We start from the raw sequence: 17,736 nt of genomic DNA, 5'->3' as shown, positions 1-17,736 counted from the left end.
TGCAACTGTATGGATCAATCTAACGATATGCGATGCTACAACGCACGGCCTCATTACATGGGGCTGCATGATCACAGCAGACATACGGACATGTGCGCTGGATAAGGCAGGGAGGATGGGAGATTTCGGTTGTTACTCTCTAATGTTCTCTACCGGAAGGCCTGCACCTGTTACAGATGCAATCTTTCTCCTCATATCAGAGCATCACTGAGGTGAGTTTGCCGTTCGACTATTTCCACATGAAAGCTGTGTCTTTGCCTCCTCTTATCAACTTCGAGAGTTGCTTAATTTGTCACTCCTTCCTTGACCTGATACGACATTCGCATAGTATCTCTCGGCAGCCATGACTGGCCAGCAACCTCACTGCGGGCACAGAAACCTGGACGGCTGGCTCCAGCATGTGATTACCGTATAGTCCGAAGAGGACAGCGATGCCTCAAGGTGCTGGTTTCACCCGGAATCAACCAGATGGGCATGCTGGAATTTGGAGCAGCAAAGTTTCGTTCGCTGTGATGTTCATAACTTCTACGAGGTTGTCTACGAATGTGAAGGGTGAAAGCATGTCATCCGCGAGGTACGTACATTCGAACTTCACACGATGCACGGCTTTCCGCTACTCTAACTTTCGCGCTCAGACGGCACGTCCAGTAGGCTCAGACCAAACAGTGAGCCATGCGATGGAAGCTGTAGCGGGCGAGGACACCACATTCCCGATCAGTAGAACCGGGGGTGCAAAGAGTAAGCATCCGCTCGCCCAGTTCGGGAACAGCTCAGTTGTATCAGGCCGGCTTCTCGAGTGAAGCGACGCAGAGAACAGCCGGCTCCGGTGCAGACGAAGGATCAAAGTGAGCGAGCGAGCAATACCACAGCCACAGAGATTAGAGAAGACGGCATCGATGCGACGAATGGCGAAGAGGAAGATCTTTAGAGGAACGGAGCGCAGAACCGACATCGACTGGACGTCAATGGCCCATCTTCAGCGTACGGCAAACTTGCGCGCAATGCCAGAGCCCGTGACAAAAGCAATGCGAAGAGGGCTAGTAGTGCAAACGGCAAGAGCAGGGGGAACGACGACACGGATGGATGAGTTGTCAGCGGCGCAATTGAATGCTGAGATTCTTGCAGCGCATGAGAGGTTTGAGAGGATGACGGAGCAAGAGCGAAAGGATTTCGATCAGCTAGCAAGGGCAGTCACTATGTCGCTGGACAGAATGATTGAGGAGGATGCAAGTAGCAAGAGGGAAGGCCGAGAGCGGCGGAGATAATGTCGAGCGGGCAGTGACGGAGTTATATCGGCTCGCTGCCGCTACTGCTATTGCTACGGCGGGCGTATCCATTGCCTAGCACGGCAAAGTCATGCTGAGCGGATACTGTAACCAATGACCGATCGAACTACTACTGAAGTACAGAGTACATCGGTATACAGGATAAGGTCAATTATGTTCACTTTAGTATTTGGAGCAATCAGAATAAGCCCTGGCACTCAGCTCTCTTCGCGTCAAGCAACTGCTCAAACACTGCTAGACTCATCAAACTCACAGCGTGAAAAAGCGATGCGGAGTCGTGGCACGTTGCCGCTCTCGAGCCATACCCTCGGCTACCGTAGGCCAGACATTCATCAATTAACAGCGTGTATTAGAAAACACTACCACGTCCAAGAAGAACAAAGAAATCGACGGAGAACCAAAAATCAAGGCCATCCAACTACAAAAACTTGTCAAAGGGCCCAACGAGCTCACGGTCTCCGATCTACCCGATCTCCAGCCATCACCAGACAAGTACTTGATCAAGGTCCATGCCGCTGCCACCAACTTCTTCGACGTGCTCCAAATACAAGGCAAACATCAACAGAAACCTCCATTCCCATGGATCGCAGGCAACGAATGTGCTGGAGAGGTTGCAGCGCAGCCGACGGCTTCCAAGACGACGCCGAAATTCAAGATTGGTGACAAGGTCTTTGGAGCTGCGTTAGGAACGTTCGCGACGCAGATTCATGTCGAGGAAGTCGGACTCAGGCCAATGCCAGAGGGCTGGTCGTATGCTGAGGCCAGTGGATTGTTTTACACCGCTCCCACGGCGTATGCTGCATTGATCTTGCGGGCGAGGGCAAAGAAAGGTAATGGTTTCCAAGTACGACTCAGTTGAGTTACGACTTACATTTGATCAGGCGACTATGTTCTCGTCCATGGTGCGGTCGGTGCTGTCGGCCTCGCAGCAATCCAGATATCGAAAGCTCTCGGCATGATGGTGATTGCCACCGTCAATTCAGACGACAAAGGCAGAGTCGCCAAACGCTTCGGAGCCGACTACGTCCTTGACAGCACCAAAGATTGGGAGAAGGAAGCGAAAGCCTGCACGCCAAATGAGCGAGGTGTCGACGTAGTCCTGGATCCTTTAGGCATGATCCAGCGGTCGTTGAAATGTACCCGATGGGACGGTCGACTAGTGGTCATCGGTTTTGCTGCAGGTGAGATCGAGAAGATCCCTACGAACCGCTACTTGTTGAAGAACGTCGCTGTCGCCGGGCTGTTCTGGGGCGAGTACGCCAACAATGACCCGGACTCGGTGGTGGCGGTCTGGGACGCTCTTCTGGGCTTGATAGCCAAGGGCGGCGTGAAGCCCATGATGTACACAGAGAAGAAGTTTATGGGTCTCGACCAGATGCCGGCTGCTTTGAACCTGTTGGCCAGTGGGGAGGCTTGGGGAAAGATCGTGGTGGAGATACCGCAGGGGAAGGAGTCGAGGTTGTAATGGACTTGTCAATATACATGTAGCACGAGAGGATGAGTCATTGCTCTGCGATTATCTGTTGGTAGAACATGGACATGTACGGGTGGATAAAAGCAGGTCGAACACAGGGGAGGAAATTCGACGAAAGCATTCACCTCTACATTTAACCTCAGCTAGCGCCGGCCGTGGCTGTCCAATCACAGCTTTTAGCTCCAAAAAACATTAACTGCCCCGCCGCACTCTTGCTTCTGGCACAACCAACATATCTTCCTACAGCGTACCTGACGTCTGCGAAAGGGCTCTACAACATGGCAGAGAACATCTACGACGAGATCGAGATCGAGGTACCTCTTCTCCGCGACGCTGCTTCTCACACATGAACAACATTGCTAACAAGACCAGGACATGACCTTCGACTCGACCCTCCAACTATACCACTACCCATGCCCATGTGGCGATCGCTTCGAGATCAACATCGATGACCTGCGCGATGGCGAGGAGATTGCAGTCTGTCCGAGTTGCAGCTTGCAAATACGGGTGATATTCGATCAAGACGACCTACCGAAGCCGGACGGTGGCAATCAACAGGCACAACCGCAGCAGGTTGTCGCCGCTGGCGTTTGAAGATGGGAGACCCAAGCGCATCATAACAGTCAGGGGATTAGAGGGATGGGCCACAGCGAGCGACTAGTGATGAGGATCTAGAGCTGCCTGCCGGGACGCAACAACGGTTCACACACGTGCACACCAAAAGGCGAGCAGCTGCACAAGTCTCAGCACGTATGCCCACAGACGAGTCGCGGATGCTGGGGCCTGCAAGAGGGGGGAAGCAAATGCGTGCTGTTGGATAACAGGCAAGAACAGAAGACAAGGGCTTGTTACAGATTCCAGGCTATATCGGCGGCGCAGCAGAGGAACGCTGAGATCGATAGAATGAGATAGGAGCGAAGACAAATGCACAACAGGTCGGGTAATATGCCAGCATAACCTCTACCACACATTATCAGCGTCTTCTGCCCCTACTCTGTGGACGTCGGATCAGGCTTCGCCTTCATCTTTTCCTCAAGCCCGTGCAGATCCAGCGTAATAGCAAGCTCCTTCCGGCAAATCTCCGTCAAACGCGTCCCATCTCGCAGATACACCCAATCCCCATGTCCACCGCCTTCCTTCTCGTGCATGCTCTCCCCGTCAACCACCCAATCGAATCGTTTCGGGCCGGATATCGGCGACGAAAGCCATATCTGCTTGTTCGGGGGTTGTTTGTTGATGATGTATGTGCCGTTCGGGGGGATGTTAATGGAGAGAACACCGGCCTAGGACATGTTAGCATATCTAGACGTGATCGACTTGAGGTTTGACACATACGCTGTATTCCACTTCCACATCGCTCCTGTCTTCCTGAATCCCTTCCGCCTTCTCGTGTATCCCGTCCATGTACTCATCTGACCGTAGCTGGTATTCTTCCTCGCTAAGCTGAGTCGGCTGCAGCACCCTGTTCTCCTCCACGCGGCTTGGGGGTTGTGGATCCTCGCTCTCTGGCATGAGACTAACGTGAGAGCGCAATGAGGTCGAAAAACACCTCGGGATGTCGGACGTAATACGTTGTGTGCCGGCTCTCACTGTCTGCTGTTGAAGCCAGGATGTACGCTGCCCAGCGACTCTGCTCCTGGTCACGGATCTTGCAGCATGGCGGGCAATGCGCGATACTGCTGGAGCGGACATGTTGACAGCGAGTTGGAATTGTAGGGCCTCGAGTTCAAGATTGGAAGAGTGAAGACGTAAGGTATGTTTGCGCATTGAGTTCACATGAAGCTTTGGCTCCTTCGAGCTTTCCCCACGCCGACGCTACCGCATGTGGAAGGTGCAGAATCGAGGTGAACAGCGTGCAGCTGATTCCATTCCTGAACGCCATGCAAACTACGTATTCCAGGCAATGGAGATGCTCACATTACTGACTCTGGGCCAGTATATGTTGGTTGGCTATGGTAAAATGGGTTCTATGCTTGGGTTAACCCGAACTATGCCTTCGAAAGTAGGAGCTTTTACTCGCCATGAATGGTTGAATACATCATGCATAGAAAATGGATCGCTTGGGGACGACAGCGCTCCACGATCACCATCGAATACCGCTGCGGCTTGCAAAATTGATGGTGGAGCTAGTCCGTCCTTCCACCTAACCAATCTTATTTTACGCCATCGATTCTGGGCCCTTCGCAACACTTTTAGTCCCTCTAGAGCCTCCCAAATACTCTGACCCGAGCACGTGCTCCCGCAAGACGCGACGTCAAGTCTTTCCGCCGCCCTGCCGCCCATCCTCCACAAAGCCCAGAACGGCCCATCCAACCCGCGGTAGCTGGACTTGGGCACAGCGCTGCCCGACACAGCTCCACCCGAGCTCGGTCTTTCGCCACGAGTCCTGGGAGTGCCGCCCGTCTGTCCTGAGCTCTGATTGCTTTCGTGGAGTCTGGGGTTCCTGGTCTGAGGACACAGGTGTCGACAGGCCAGAAGAAGCGTTACGGGAGCTGCTTTCTTCAGGTGCCGTAGTGGCACTATCCAAGGTGCATAAGCAAAAGTTTTTCCAATCCAATCGCGCACATGTCAAGCTATTTCTTCGCCTTGACAACCGTCGCCAATTCCTTCTTCACAGCATCTGCTCCATCCACCTTAGCCTCATGTGGAATCGCGAGGTTAGGTGCGGGCACGCCCTCGGGGTTGGCAGCGTGTTCGTCGTCTCCAGAGTTGATGCGGCGCATGATGATGGTCAAAGCATCGTCGTATGTTGTGGCGGCGCCGCTTCGGAACAAGGCTATGCAGTACTCCTTGAGGTCTTGCGACCATCCAGCTTCGTCGAGACGTTGGCGCAACGTTGATTGAATGCGCTTGAGCCCGCCGTTCTGCATAAGGGCCATGATGATTTGGTCGCGGACAGAGGGATCCCAGCCGGAGGTCGAGCCGTTGACCGGGACTTGGTGGCCGTTCGATATGCCGTTGGTCGTCATGTTTCAGGCTGAGTGTTTCGTGTGTTTGGCAGAAAGTTGGTTGAGATCCCCAGTCCAGCGGTGTTGTCTTGAAGGTGGTGCGCCCAGGCATATTTAAGTATTGGAGCGCATGCCAGAAGCGGTAAGCGTGCTGTAATGTACACCCGTTCTCTAAATCAACCTCACCTCATCACCGACACCACCTTGCTTCAAGACACTGGTCGACTGTTGAGAAGGAAAGCGTTCACATGGCAGCAGTCGCTAACAATGTGCTAGCGCCCTCAAAAACGCAAGGGCAAAAGAACATGCCTTGCTGCGAGCCGAACCTGTTGTTAGCACAGCTCCAAGATGATCGGCTGCCGACTCTCGGGCCGGATCCGTGGGACGGTAGAAAGTGTGTTGAGAGTCATGTTGGACAGTGTGGTCCCTACCTTCGTTCGCCCGTTCGAACTGGGAGATCGGGCAGTAAGGCATTACTCCGAAACCCTGCTTCTCGCCTCCCAGTTTGAGCAGGGGAACGGAGGTAGTCCCCAAGGATCTGTTGTGAAGACCAGCAGAATGCGTACTGACGACGGGGAGAACCTCCCTTTGATCTTGGTCGTACATCCGGGCAACATGCGCGGCGTCACACTTTGTGCTATTCGCGCCTCCGAACAACTCTGTTCGGGGCTGGAGCTGGAATCTGGAGAAGACGTTGCAAGCGCGGGGAATTAAAGCGGGGAGAGCCACAAGGCCTGCTCGGTAATGTCGTGCCCTGTTGACTATACTGCATCCGCTCGGTGTACGCCATGGAGGTTATGGGTGGTCGACATGTCATAAGATGGCTTCCAAGAACACCTACACCGCTCTTGCCCCATCGCCTCTGCGTCTCGCTGCACCTTGCTACTGCATCCGCCTGTTGTCATGGCACTTGCGCCGTTGCTGCAGTCGGTCTCCCCGTTTTGGGCGAGTGTTGGACTACTATGTCTTTCCTTTGCAATAGGCCTCGGTCACTATGCCAGGCTGTCGCTCCGTCCCAAGAACTTTCCTCCAGGACCCCCAATTCTCCCGATTTTGGGAAACCTTCATGTCTTTCCCCCGAAAATGAGCTTCCTGAAGTGAATCCAGATTCTGGCGTACTTGGGACCGCACTGATCGATGGCGTGCTTGCAGGTTCCACGAATGGGGCGCCAAGTACGGCGACATCATCGGACTGAAGATTGGGCAGCAGAATGTGGTAGTACTGAATCACTACAAGCATGTCGCAGAGTATGCTTCGAGCGCTTTGCTCTTAAAGGAGCAAGTTTCTCTGCTGACGAGTAGTTGAAAGGCTCTTCGACAAACGCGGTGCCAACTATGCCGATCGACCCCGGACTCACATTACCCACGACATCCTGTTTCCCGAAGGTCTCCATTTACTGTTCGCGGACTATGGCCCCACCTGGCGTTTCATGCGGAAGGCAATGATGCGGCTTCTCAACACCAAGGTGGTTGATACACTACTGCCGATACAGACTGCAGAGTCTCTCGTTACCATGCAAGCGCTTGTTCGAGATCCAGAGGAGTGGTGCGCACGCTCTCCGCGTCATGCCTGTACTTGACTAAGGCGTGATCTAGGTATAACCATATCCAGCGTTATTCGACGGCGGTGATCCTCGCGTCTGTCTTCGGACTCCGCGGAACTTCCTTCGACTCACCGCGCGTGAAAGATCTGTACGCTACTGTACACGAGCTGACCAACCTGACTGAGATGGGATCAACGCCTCCGATTGATATCTTTCCGTTCTTGAAATTATTACCTGACTTTATGTCGCCCTGGCGAACGCGGGCACAAAATCTTCGGATTGAGTACCGCAGAGTGTACAACTCCCTCGTCGATGAAGGCAAGGAAAATCTCCAACGGGAAGACGCGCCAGACTGCTTTCTCAAGCGCCTCTTGGACGACGCTCCAGAGACTGGTTTGAGCGCGGAGCAAATTACATATGTTTGCGGCGCGTTCATGGAGGGCGGCAGTGACACCACTGCTTCCGCGATGTTGTCATTCATCCTGGCAATGGCAGCACACCCGCACATCCAGAGGAAGGCCCAACGAGAAGTTGATAGCAAATGCGGTCTCGACAAGAGTCCCACAGCAGAAGATGGCATGGACTTGCCGTACCTGCGAGCCATCCACGACGAGGTAAGAAATCCGCTGCAATCATGCTTTGCGCGTTCGGTAGGATATATCTGACTTGTTCGTGAGGCAGACGTTGCGATGGCGCCCGGTCGCCCCAGGTGGCATTCCGCATGCCGCCGCACAAGACGATTGGTATAACGGGTATTTTATTCCAAAAGGGACGATCTTGTTTGCAAACACATGGTCGATTCATCGGACAGACGAGTTCCGGGACCCTGACTCGTTCATCCCGGAAAGGTTCGTCGACAACACATTTGGAACTGAGCCCAGCAAAGTTCAGGGTGACGACCAGAGCCAAAGACGTGTAAACTATACGTTCGGAGCTGGGAGGCGGGTGTGTTCGGGCATGAGAATGGCCGCTAACTCCCTCGTGAGTACTTCCACCCCCAAGCGTTGTTCTGCGTCCTGACCCTCGACCTTAGATTCTAAATATGGCGAAAGTCCTTTGGACATTTGATCTCGTTCCGGAGAACAAGGAAAAGCCAATCAACACCGACGTCACTGAATGTTACAAGAGCGGCATCCTGGTGTTCCCGAAGAAATTCCCAGTCAAGTTCGTACCACGATCAGATGCGCGTGCAATGGTCATCGAGCGAGAGGTTCAAGACGTCCAGCCATTTTTGTCGAATTTCAAGCAGTGAGGCGGACCGTGACTTTGGGAGTTCGAGCGCTGGCAAAGCTGATCGATATTGCGACTATGGCATTGGTTTTCTGGAGGCTTCGGGGACACGGATAGTAGTCTATATCGTACAACAACGTACCACGGCTGTGTTCTTCTCCATCTCCAATTGGGTCGCTAATCCCCCACGAACGACGAGACAGCGAAAACCTGAAGATGCCTCGCTGCAAGCCGGACATCAGCCAAGGATCAGTCGGCTGCTTTCGGACCGAATGGCTGACGAGACGTGCCGGCACTCTGAATGCATCTTCGTGGCACTGCGTGGACCATTGAGATATTCCGGGGCACTGAACCCCACATCGATGGCATTGGTCTGGAACCCTTCACCCGATGCGCTGTGCTGCAGACCCGAGACCATGTAGGTCAAAGTCAGGCCTTCAGAAACCGAGGCCCGCTCGTTACGCCGTTCCTCCGACGACTAGAGGCCCCGAACGCACGACTGGAGGCCGCGAACAGCCCAACCAGGGTACAGTACGCACGAACATATACTCAAAGAGAGCTTGCTAGAGCATCGTCAAGCTCATCCGAAGCTTCGAAACCATCCCCGTCAATCCCCGACTGTTCGACGACAGGAAGATGTGCTGCGTTCAACAACTCCAGGTTTCTCCGCGTTTTCGGCGAGCCGCCAGCTTTCGGACCGTTTGATCGCATGGTCACGGCGCGTGGCCGACCATTGATCCCCGCCCACGCTACATAAGATGAAGTAGATTTTCAATCGCAATTTAACTTTCTCACTCTCCAAATCCAAACTCGCCAACTTGGTCGCCGTCCACATCATGTCGCGACAAGGCTCTGTGGGCAATGCTCAGAACACCAGCCACAATGCAGCGAAAGACAACATCGAGGAGAAGGGAGGGCCATTGCACTTCCCCTCTGAAGATGAGCTCAAGCCCAGCGACAGCATGAAGCAGACAATCATCAACGCCAAAGCAGCGTCCGACAAGGAGCAGAAGATGTCCTTGTTGCAAGGCATTCGGCTGTACCCAAAAGCCATTGGGTGGTCGGTACTGATTAGCACTTGTATTGCCATGTAAGGACAGAACAGAACATCGATCACGAGATGATGCTGATTGCGTTACTTGCGCATGTAGGGAGGGATACGACGTCTGTCTTGTCAACAACTTCTACGCATTTGATCCATTCAACCGCAAGTATGGCGTCCTGACCGACGACGGCTCGTATCAGGTTCCAGCACGTTGGCAAGCTGGGCTCTCTAACGGTGCTGCATGTGGCGAGATCATAGGTCTATTTGTGAGTGACAGTCGAAAAGCGTTGTGAGACATACTGACCATCCTACCCTTTTGCGGCAATAGATCAATGGTTGGGTATCTGAAAGGATAGGGTATAGGTACACCGTCATGGCCTGCCTCGTTTTGATTGCAGCATTTACAGCCATCTTCTTCACTGCACAGAGCGTCAACGCTTTGCTTGCCGCCGAGATCCTATGTGGTATTCCGTGGGGAGTCTTTCAGACACTTACCATCACCTATGCGTCGTAAGTACGATCGAGAGTTTGACACGATCGACTTCTGACAGGCTGTGTTCTTCTCCCACAGAGAAGTCTGCCCAGTGGCTTTGAGGGTAAGCTTCGCGGTCCCTTCTCTACCCTCGGCAGAGCGAGCGCCTAGAGATTGAGGTGCGTCGTGCTAATGGTTGTGCCGGTGTTAGGGCTACTTGACCACATATGTCAACGCGTGCTGGGGTATCGGGCAACTGATCGGTATGACCTCGATACTCAACGTTGCCGAACATCCTGAAGAACATTTCTAACATTGCCATATTGTAGGCATTGGCGTCATCAAGTCAATGATCGGTCGCAACGATCAGTGGGCATATAGAATCCCATATGCGCTGCAGTGGATGTGGCCACCGTTTCTCCTCCTCGGCATTGCGTTTGCACCCGAATCGCCTTGGTGTAAGCATTCGCATCCTCCAGAAGCCCTCTTCAGGCTGTAGAGGAGTACTGACAAAGTTCAGGGCTCGTTCGAAAGGGTCGAATCGAAGAAGCCAAGAAGTCTTTGCTACGGCTTACCTCTACGAATCGCGAGACCGAATTCGACGCTGATGAAACAGTTGCCATGATGGTCCACACTACAGCCCTCGAAGAGAAGATCACTAAAGGTGCCTCTTATCTTGACTGCTTCCGCGGCACAGATCTAAGAAGGACGGAGATCGTTTGCATGTGCTGGGCCATCCAGAATCTCAGCGGTAAGTCTGCATGCTGAGTTGCTTGCACGCTGATAAGAAATGATGAAGAAGAACGCTCATTCCTCTAACAATCGTTACAGGCAACGCCTTCAGCAACTACAGTACATACTTCCTTGAATCTGCTGGTCTGCCCGACTCCTCGAGCTACAGCTTTGCTCTTGGCCAATACGCCATCAATGTTGTTGGAACGGTCGGTGCTTGGTCGTTGATGAGCCTTGGAGTCGGACGGCGAACCCTCTACCTTTATGGCCTCTGTGGACTGTTCTCGATGCTCTTCATCATGGGCTTCCTCGGTCTGGTGCCGGACAGCGGACGTGACCAGGCAGCTCTGGCCACGGGATCGCTCATGATCGTCTGGGCCTTGTTCTACCAGCTGACCGTTGGAACGGTCTGCTACTCTCTGGTGGCTGAGCTGTCGACTCGTCGACTTCAGATCAAGACCGTTGTGCTTGGACGCAACCTGTACAACGTCGTCGGGATCATCACCAATGTCTTGACGCCATATATGATCAACCCGTCGGCATGGAACTGGAGCGTAAGTGCCGCGCCTCGCAAGCCCACAACTGTGCAACATCTGCTGACTCGTTTATCAGAATTTCACCGCCTTCTTCTGGGTAGGTTGCTAACATCACAATGCTTAGAACACCGCTGACACTTCTGCTCTCTCCGTGCAGGCTGGATTATGCTTTTGCTGTATAGTATGAAACCCACAGGCAAACCCCTACCGTGTGTGATCATTCGCTAACCGTTCCGCCCTTCTCTTTGTAGGTATATACGTTCTTCCGCATTCCTGAGCCTAGAGGGAGGACGTTCGCCGAGCTCGATCTCCTCTTCGAACGGAAGATCGGCGCGCGGAAGTTTGCTACGACAGAAGTTGACGTGTTCGATGAAACGGTCGATGAGAGCTTGATCCACCAGTACAAACACACCTTGGACCGCGCGGACAAGATTGGTGGGATTGGGATGACCCCGGCTTGACCGCCGCCGGGGTTGCCAGCGGAGCGGTGTGGTGTATAGGACGGGGTTGGAAAGAGTATGCTGCTTGCTGGGGCGAGTGCAATCTAACTTGAGAAGCAACCAACGTAGTTCATATGTCTGGGTCATGTTACACCGTGCATCGAAAGAGGCATGTATACGAGTGGTGATTTAGGGCTGCGTAATAACCAAGCGGACCGGAATTCACTGCCAACGCCGGGCCGTTCGTGCAATACGGAACGGATGTCACTTTTCGGATATACCAAAGGCAACTACATTCCAAGCCAATGGCAAGACATCACTTGCGTTTCATTTCGGACAGGAGAAACAGTCTTTGGCCGCTGAAGTGCACATTCACGGCTGAACGAGTGGTTGTCTCCAGCTGCGCCGTTCTATGTTCAGCCATTGTCGCAATACACCGCCATGTATAAATGCCGCTGTCTCTTCAAGAAGGTTACGCAGGGCCCAACACATTCTGCAGCGCTTTTGTTAAGATATCAATTCCTCCACATTGACCTTCCGGATCCTCCAGCAAGACAGCCATGGAGTCGCAAGTTCTCAATCGGTGTCCGCCGAATGGCATATCCGTTCTCATATCTGGCGCTGGAGTAGGTGGTCTCATGACTGCGCTTGAGGTCAGTAAGGGACTCAGGGAGACTGGATGGTAACTAATGCATCTATTCAGTGTTGGCGCATAGGCTGCGACGTCCGTGTGTTCGAAAGAAGCAAAGAGCCCATCACCTCTGGTCAATACGGACAACCCATCTCATTGGCACAGGCTCCAACTAATCAAGCATCCAGGCGACTCTTTCACGATTGGAGTATCCGCCATTGGCGCCTTCAAGAACTGGCCATTACTAAGGCAGAAGAACGAAGAAATCGCCTACCATCCAATGGTCACCTACTGCAAACACACCGGGGAGCGACTCATGGGTCCCATGGAGTTCTCAGCCTTGACCTCCGACCCCGAAAACGCTCCCAAGATCTACCGCCACTCGCGACCGAAGTTCCACGCCATGCTGCTCGATCAATTAGCCGAAGTCGGATTGAGCGTGGAGTACGGCAAAGAAGCTGTAGACTTCTTCGAGGGCGTAGAAACCGGGCGTGCAGGCGTTGTGGTCCGAGACGGTTCTCGATATGATGCGGACTTGGTGGTGGCGGCTGACGGGGTGCGCACAAGGTCGTGGAATCTGGTGGCTGGGAAAGAAGTACCGGCCGTGAGCTCAGGCGATGCCATTTTTCGGGCAGCCTATCCGGTCGAGCTGGCGCTCATAGATCCGGTAGTAATGGAGCGGTTCAAGTTGCTTGAAGACGGGAGGTCGGTCATTGAGCTTTGGGTTGGGTGAGTGGAGACATGTTTTCTGTGTGAGGCTCGCTTGCTAACGGGGTGAGAAGCCCAGGTATGCATGCGATGTTCTGGAGGAACCAAGATGAGATGCAGGTGGCGATTCCACATCCGGTATCGACAAATGAACGTCCATACTCAGGCATTCTGCTGACATGATCGCAGGACTTCGGTACTGCCCAGGAGTCATGGGGCAACAGAGTGCATCCGGAGGAAGTTTTGAAGTACACCGCGACCATTGACGGCTGGTCAGATATCGGCGATTGCGTGATCAAGACCATTCCGTCCTCTTCGCTAGTAGATTGGAAGGTGATGTGGAGAGACCCGCAGCCTCAATGGACTTCTCCAGGCGGGAGAGTATGCCAGCTGGGAGACGCTGCTCACACTTTCCTCCCCAGCTCGGGCAACGGTAAACGAAGATGAGGATATGAGATTGAGACTCTGCTGACCATCTTGCTAGGAGCGACTCAGGCGATCGAAGACGCTGTAAGCCTCGCAGCATGCATCTCCATGGGCCGAATCCGAGAGGGCGTACCCAATGCAACTCGAGTGCACAACCTCCTCCGCTTCGAGCGAGTGTCCTGTCTCCAGGCTTTCGGCGTTGTCAACAGAAAGAAAGCAAACTCCGGGGGACAAACGGATGACAAACCGAAGGATAAGCTCGTGCGGGTGGGACGATGGATACTCGAGCACGATCCTGAGCTTTACGCATTGGAAAACTACGCTGGTGCAACGGCACATCTTGCGCATGGGACTCCTTTCCAGAACACGAATACGCCTAAGGGCTTGGTCTACATGCCATGGACCATCCAAGGTCTTCTCGAAGCGCAGGAGAAGGGAGAAGCGACGATTCTGGATGGCGACTGGGATTGATACTTTCGCAGCAGCTTGTTCCAGACGTACTGCAGAAGGTGTCTGCATCAAGCTGATTCAAAGCAACGGTCGCAGTGGGTCAGAACTGTTTCGAGCGATGAGGTCAGTGACTGCAGTGGCACAGACAATAGTCATTAGGTCAAGAAGGGGCTCTGTCATTGCATCGGGGTATCTTAAGAACAATCATCACTCATCCCAACATCAACGCCAGACAGCTGCTGCGCTCAATACCTATGCTCTCAATGCCCATGCTCTCAATACCCAGACAGATGCCTTTCATTCCTCAGACAGATATGCCCTCTTCTCTCGCACAGTAAGCTCCGAACATCTCGCTTTGTACACTTGGCACGCGATCAGAAGCCCAGGATGGTCTGCTCGATCGACTGAATCGGCCCTCCGAAGGTGTCGTCGCTGTACTCCTGGGCATCGTCGGTGGGATCCGGGAAGACCTCACCGGCCGCATTGGGGAAGGTGGCGTCAGCCGACTCCGGGAAGGGTGGAGCGGTGGGAGTGATCGGCGACATGAACGAACCGTTGGCGAAGGCCTTGAGGTACGACTGAGCCGTGCCGAGAATCTCCTCATCAGTCATCTGACTGCTGAGGCGGACCGAAGCGAAGAGCGTGTTCAGGCTGCGACGTACGGTGTCGGCACCATCGTCAATAGGGACGAGAGGGCGGATAGCCTTGATGCGGCTGCCGTCGGTGCGGACGTTCTGTACGACGCTCCACGGGCTTGTGGTCTTGGTGTACGCCGTGTTGCCTTCGAATAGGACCTTCGGGTCGATGGAGTTCATCGGCTCTGGAGTGCTGGGTCCCGAACGGCCGGTCGCTTCTGGGGCCATCGCAGCGGAAGAGGAGCTGGTGACTTTGCACACCGGAAACTGGGATGTTCCGGTGGAGTCGATGTCGTTGGTGGTGAATCCGAAGTCAAACAAATCAGTGGCGTCGGACTGACTGACGACGGGAGCGGGAGCAGTGTTGAAGTTGATCGGAGGGGCGAGGGAAAGTGTGGAGGCTACGAGAGCAGGACCGGTGCTGAAGGGGGTCGGAGCGACGAACGAGTGAGTGACGTCAGCCACAGTCGTAGTCTCCTGGTCTGGGATGGTGTTCATGGCCTTCTTGCGTTTCATCTCCTTCTTCACACGCCTGTTGGTGGTGACGCTCTCATCGGAGTGCGGGCGAGCGTTGCCGTCAGGCCTGTCCTTCCTGCAATCTGGGTCAGCGAGGCTCAAAAATATGTGGGATAAGCTGAAAGCCATACCATCCTTTCAAGACGACGAGGTTGGGGTAGTCTTTGCCCGGACCGCAATGGACCGAGGAGACATGACGGCGGATGAACCATCCAGATTGAAAGGAGTGGTGGCAGAACGCACATTGCTTCTCGCAGCGCTCAATGACGAGTTCGCCTTCGGTGACCCTGCAAGCAGAAGGGCGATGAAGTCAGCAAACGTCTCAGAACATCTCGACTAGATTTGCTTACCATTGGTGGCTATGAGTATCGATGGTACACGGCATGGTCGCGGTGGTGGTGGTGGGAGAGGGGCTTCACGGAGGAACAGTGGAAATGTGATGAATGGACTTGGTGGACACGAGACAGAGCGTCTGTCTCGCCTTGCTGCTGAGGTGCCTGATGTGTTTGAGACCGGCTCAATGCTTGTAGTGGTCCTGGGAGTGCGTTGCGAGGTGCCTGCGAGGTGCTTGCGAAGATAATGCTGTCGAGTGTGTCTGTGGGAGAAGGTTGCTGTACGGAAGAAAAGTCTGCAAGAGAAGCGATATGCTGTTCAGTACTCGATCAGCATTGTCCTATTGATCCTATTGTCCGCTCCCAAATGCGGTGGCTGGTTGACTTGACTGGCTGGTGGAGTGAGAGGTGTGAAATGAAGTGAAGGCGTGTGGAAAGCAACGACCTGGCTCAAAGGTCTTGGCGCGGCCAAATGGCATGTTATAAACAAACAAAGAACTCGAGATCGAAGTGCGTATCACGATGATGCCGCTCGAACTTCTCTCGTTCTGCTGGGGTTTTAATTGCGCGAGATACAGGTACTGCAAGGACACACGCGGACATTGCGGCACTCACATTTGTTGCCAATGCGATCCAGAATTCCTCACTTCACTCAACTCTGAAACGCCGTTTGGGCCTCTGAAGGGGCCTGAGCCGTTGTTGTGTAACCAAGGGTCCGCACAAGCCATGATGTGAGGTCGACTTTGCGAGAACGCCGACAATACTTTGCGGACGGGAGGGTCCAGCAGCATTGTCGTACCATGATGAATCGCCAGCCAATTGATCATGCAAAGCCGTATTGTTGTCACTGTTTAGAATCAGCAACGAAAGAGCATTGCATATACGCTCAAACATGCACGGACCATCACTGCATCCCAATTCAGAAGGAGCGCCGCGTGTGCCGCATGTGAGGCCAGTTGAAAACGACTATATTCTCTTGAAGGTCGCACATGTCAGCATGTAGTTCTGCAGTGGCTGGAGAAGTGTGTAATATATCGTTTTCGACATCCGCCCTTTGATTCCAAGATTCGGCGAACGGCGGTGGCTCATGTTGACGTCTTTGACTTTCACTATTGATTCATCGAGGCACCGAACGTGCAAGACGAGGCAACGCAGCACGAGAAACCATATGCTGCTTTTGACAACGGAAAGGGTGAACGTGAAGCACCTGCAATCGAACAGCCATAAGATGTTACGGAACGGACATACTCGTTAAGCTTCAGCACGATCCAAGCTGCCCTTCCCGACCGTCGAGGCCACCGCATCCGGTCCCTTCTGTGCCTTCAACTTCTCCTCGAACTTCGCAAACTCCTTCATTGCCACCTCCTCTTCCTGGTCCATCACTTGTTGCACGCCTTTCACTTCGTCGATGTAATGCATGAGCATACTCTCAATACCATTCTTGAGGGTCACGGTACTGCTGTCGCAAGTTCGGCAAGCTCCTCGTAGCTTCAACATGACTTGCCCATCATGGAACCCTCGGAACTCGATATCACCTCCGTCTTCTTGGATCGCCGGTCGAATGCGAGTCTCCAATAGTTCTTGGATCATACCAACAACTTCTTCGTCCTCCGGGTCATATGAGGCTTGGACCTCCGGGTTTGACGAGCCTTGTCCTTCCTCGCCAGTCTTGTTTTCGATAGTGTTGACGATCGGCTGGCCGGTCGTTACGGCTTCCGTGATGAGGCTGAAGACCTCAGGTCTGACGTGCGCCCATGGAGTCGAACTGTCCTTTGTGATTGTGATGTAATCCTTTCCGTAAAAGACACTCGTAACTCCATCGACGCTCAGCAGTTGCGCCGCCAGCGGAGAAGGATGTGGAGGCGCAAGAGTCGATCGAGGGGACAGGTATTCGAGGAATGTTGATGGGAAGCCATCGGGAAGGATGGTATGGTTGGGCTTGAACTTCAGCGCATCTGCGTTGGGCGTGTCTTCGGTCTGTCCAGGCAGAGAATTAGCATGTCTTAGACACTCAGCATTATGTTCACACTTACCTGAATAAAGATGGTTCGCTTCGACTGCGTCGCCGGTACCGAAGCACGGATTGTGGGCTGGCTGAGAGGTTGCAAGGTCGGTCTATGCCTTCTGCTGGAAGACGAGATGGGGGTCGATTGTGGCGCATTGGAGAAGGGCCTCGCAGGTGGTGTTGTGGCAAGTCTCTGGCATCGGCAGGGCGTGGAGGATGTGGTCGGTCGTGGTAGGGCCTTCGAAAGGCTTCGTAGCGCTGGCTTGCTAGACATTGTGGTGAATATGGTGGGTAGAAGTCGTTAACAGTGGTGTTGTGTGCGCAAG

At 53.7% G+C, this 17,736-nt stretch overlaps 10 protein-coding genes across 10 annotated transcripts; 5 read left to right on the top strand and 5 right to left on the bottom strand.

The window, feature by feature from the left end:
• Window positions 1–1,553: 1,553 nt before the first annotated feature.
• Window positions 1,554–2,751, top strand: LTR77_000261 (uncharacterized protein; the record flags this gene model as incomplete). The annotated part of the gene is made up of 3 exons (XM_064797528.1): window positions 1,554–1,602; window positions 1,640–2,116; window positions 2,168–2,751. The coding sequence occupies 3 exons, from the start codon at window positions 1,554–1,556 to the stop codon at window positions 2,749–2,751; spliced, it is 1,110 nt and encodes a 369-aa protein (XP_064663762.1).
• A 287-nt stretch (window positions 2,752–3,038) lies between these two features.
• Window positions 3,039–3,354, top strand: DPH3 (Diphthamide biosynthesis protein 3; the record flags this gene model as incomplete). Its single annotated transcript, XM_064797527.1, has 2 exons — window positions 3,039–3,074; window positions 3,133–3,354. The coding sequence occupies 2 exons, from the start codon at window positions 3,039–3,041 to the stop codon at window positions 3,352–3,354; spliced, it is 258 nt and encodes an 85-aa protein (XP_064663761.1).
• Window positions 3,355–3,749: 395 nt separating this feature from the next.
• Window positions 3,750–4,272, bottom strand: YFH1 (Mitochondrial matrix iron chaperone; the record flags this gene model as incomplete). The annotated part of the gene is made up of 2 exons (XM_064797526.1): window positions 3,750–4,043; window positions 4,096–4,272. 2 exons carry the CDS (start codon window positions 4,270–4,272, stop codon window positions 3,750–3,752), a joined length of 471 nt encoding a protein of 156 aa, XP_064663760.1.
• A 1,061-nt stretch (window positions 4,273–5,333) lies between these two features.
• Window positions 5,334–5,729, bottom strand: LTR77_000258 (uncharacterized protein; the record flags this gene model as incomplete). Its single annotated transcript, XM_064797525.1, has 1 exon — window positions 5,334–5,729. The coding sequence occupies one exon, from the start codon at window positions 5,727–5,729 to the stop codon at window positions 5,334–5,336; it is 396 nt and encodes a 131-aa protein (XP_064663759.1).
• Window positions 5,730–6,791: 1,062 nt separating this feature from the next.
• Window positions 6,792–8,504, top strand: LTR77_000257 (uncharacterized protein; the record flags this gene model as incomplete). The annotated part of the gene is made up of 6 exons (XM_064797524.1): window positions 6,792–6,805; window positions 6,861–6,956; window positions 7,018–7,254; window positions 7,305–7,866; window positions 7,934–8,233; window positions 8,286–8,504. 6 exons carry the CDS (start codon window positions 6,792–6,794, stop codon window positions 8,502–8,504), a joined length of 1,428 nt encoding a protein of 475 aa, XP_064663758.1.
• A 527-nt stretch (window positions 8,505–9,031) lies between these two features.
• Window positions 9,032–9,317, bottom strand: LTR77_000256 (uncharacterized protein; the record flags this gene model as incomplete). The annotated part of the gene is made up of 2 exons (XM_064797523.1): window positions 9,032–9,231; window positions 9,278–9,317. The coding sequence occupies 2 exons, from the start codon at window positions 9,315–9,317 to the stop codon at window positions 9,032–9,034; spliced, it is 240 nt and encodes a 79-aa protein (XP_064663757.1).
• Window position 9,318: 1 nt separating this feature from the next.
• Window positions 9,319–11,728, top strand: LTR77_000255 (uncharacterized protein; the record flags this gene model as incomplete). Its single annotated transcript, XM_064797522.1, has 10 exons — window positions 9,319–9,572; window positions 9,634–9,793; window positions 9,856–10,037; window positions 10,099–10,123; window positions 10,211–10,262; window positions 10,329–10,457; window positions 10,520–10,750; window positions 10,831–11,285; window positions 11,344–11,364; window positions 11,519–11,728. 10 exons carry the CDS (start codon window positions 9,319–9,321, stop codon window positions 11,726–11,728), a joined length of 1,719 nt encoding a protein of 572 aa, XP_064663756.1.
• Window positions 11,729–12,618: 890 nt separating this feature from the next.
• On the top strand, window positions 12,619–13,943 carry LTR77_000254 (uncharacterized protein; the record flags this gene model as incomplete). Its single annotated transcript, XM_064797521.1, has 3 exons — window positions 12,619–13,062; window positions 13,236–13,479; window positions 13,531–13,943. 3 exons carry the CDS (start codon window positions 12,619–12,621, stop codon window positions 13,941–13,943), a joined length of 1,101 nt encoding a protein of 366 aa, XP_064663755.1.
• A 353-nt stretch (window positions 13,944–14,296) lies between these two features.
• On the bottom strand, window positions 14,297–15,458 carry LTR77_000253 (uncharacterized protein; the record flags this gene model as incomplete). Its single annotated transcript, XM_064797520.1, has 3 exons — window positions 14,297–15,149; window positions 15,205–15,360; window positions 15,424–15,458. The coding sequence occupies 3 exons, from the start codon at window positions 15,456–15,458 to the stop codon at window positions 14,297–14,299; spliced, it is 1,044 nt and encodes a 347-aa protein (XP_064663754.1).
• Window positions 15,459–16,656: 1,198 nt separating this feature from the next.
• On the bottom strand, window positions 16,657–17,684 carry LTR77_000252 (uncharacterized protein; the record flags this gene model as incomplete). Its single annotated transcript, XM_064797519.1, has 2 exons — window positions 16,657–17,382; window positions 17,439–17,684. 2 exons carry the CDS (start codon window positions 17,682–17,684, stop codon window positions 16,657–16,659), a joined length of 972 nt encoding a protein of 323 aa, XP_064663753.1.
• Between the last annotated feature and the right edge of the window lie 52 nt (window positions 17,685–17,736).

This window comes from Saxophila tyrrhenica (assembly GCF_035928015.1).
Source record: "Saxophila tyrrhenica strain CCFEE 5935 chromosome Unknown scaffold_1, whole genome shotgun sequence".
NCBI classification, from domain to species: Eukaryota; Fungi; Ascomycota; class Dothideomycetes; order Mycosphaerellales; family Extremaceae; genus Saxophila; species Saxophila tyrrhenica.
This window is presented reverse-complemented; position numbering and strand designations above follow the sequence as displayed.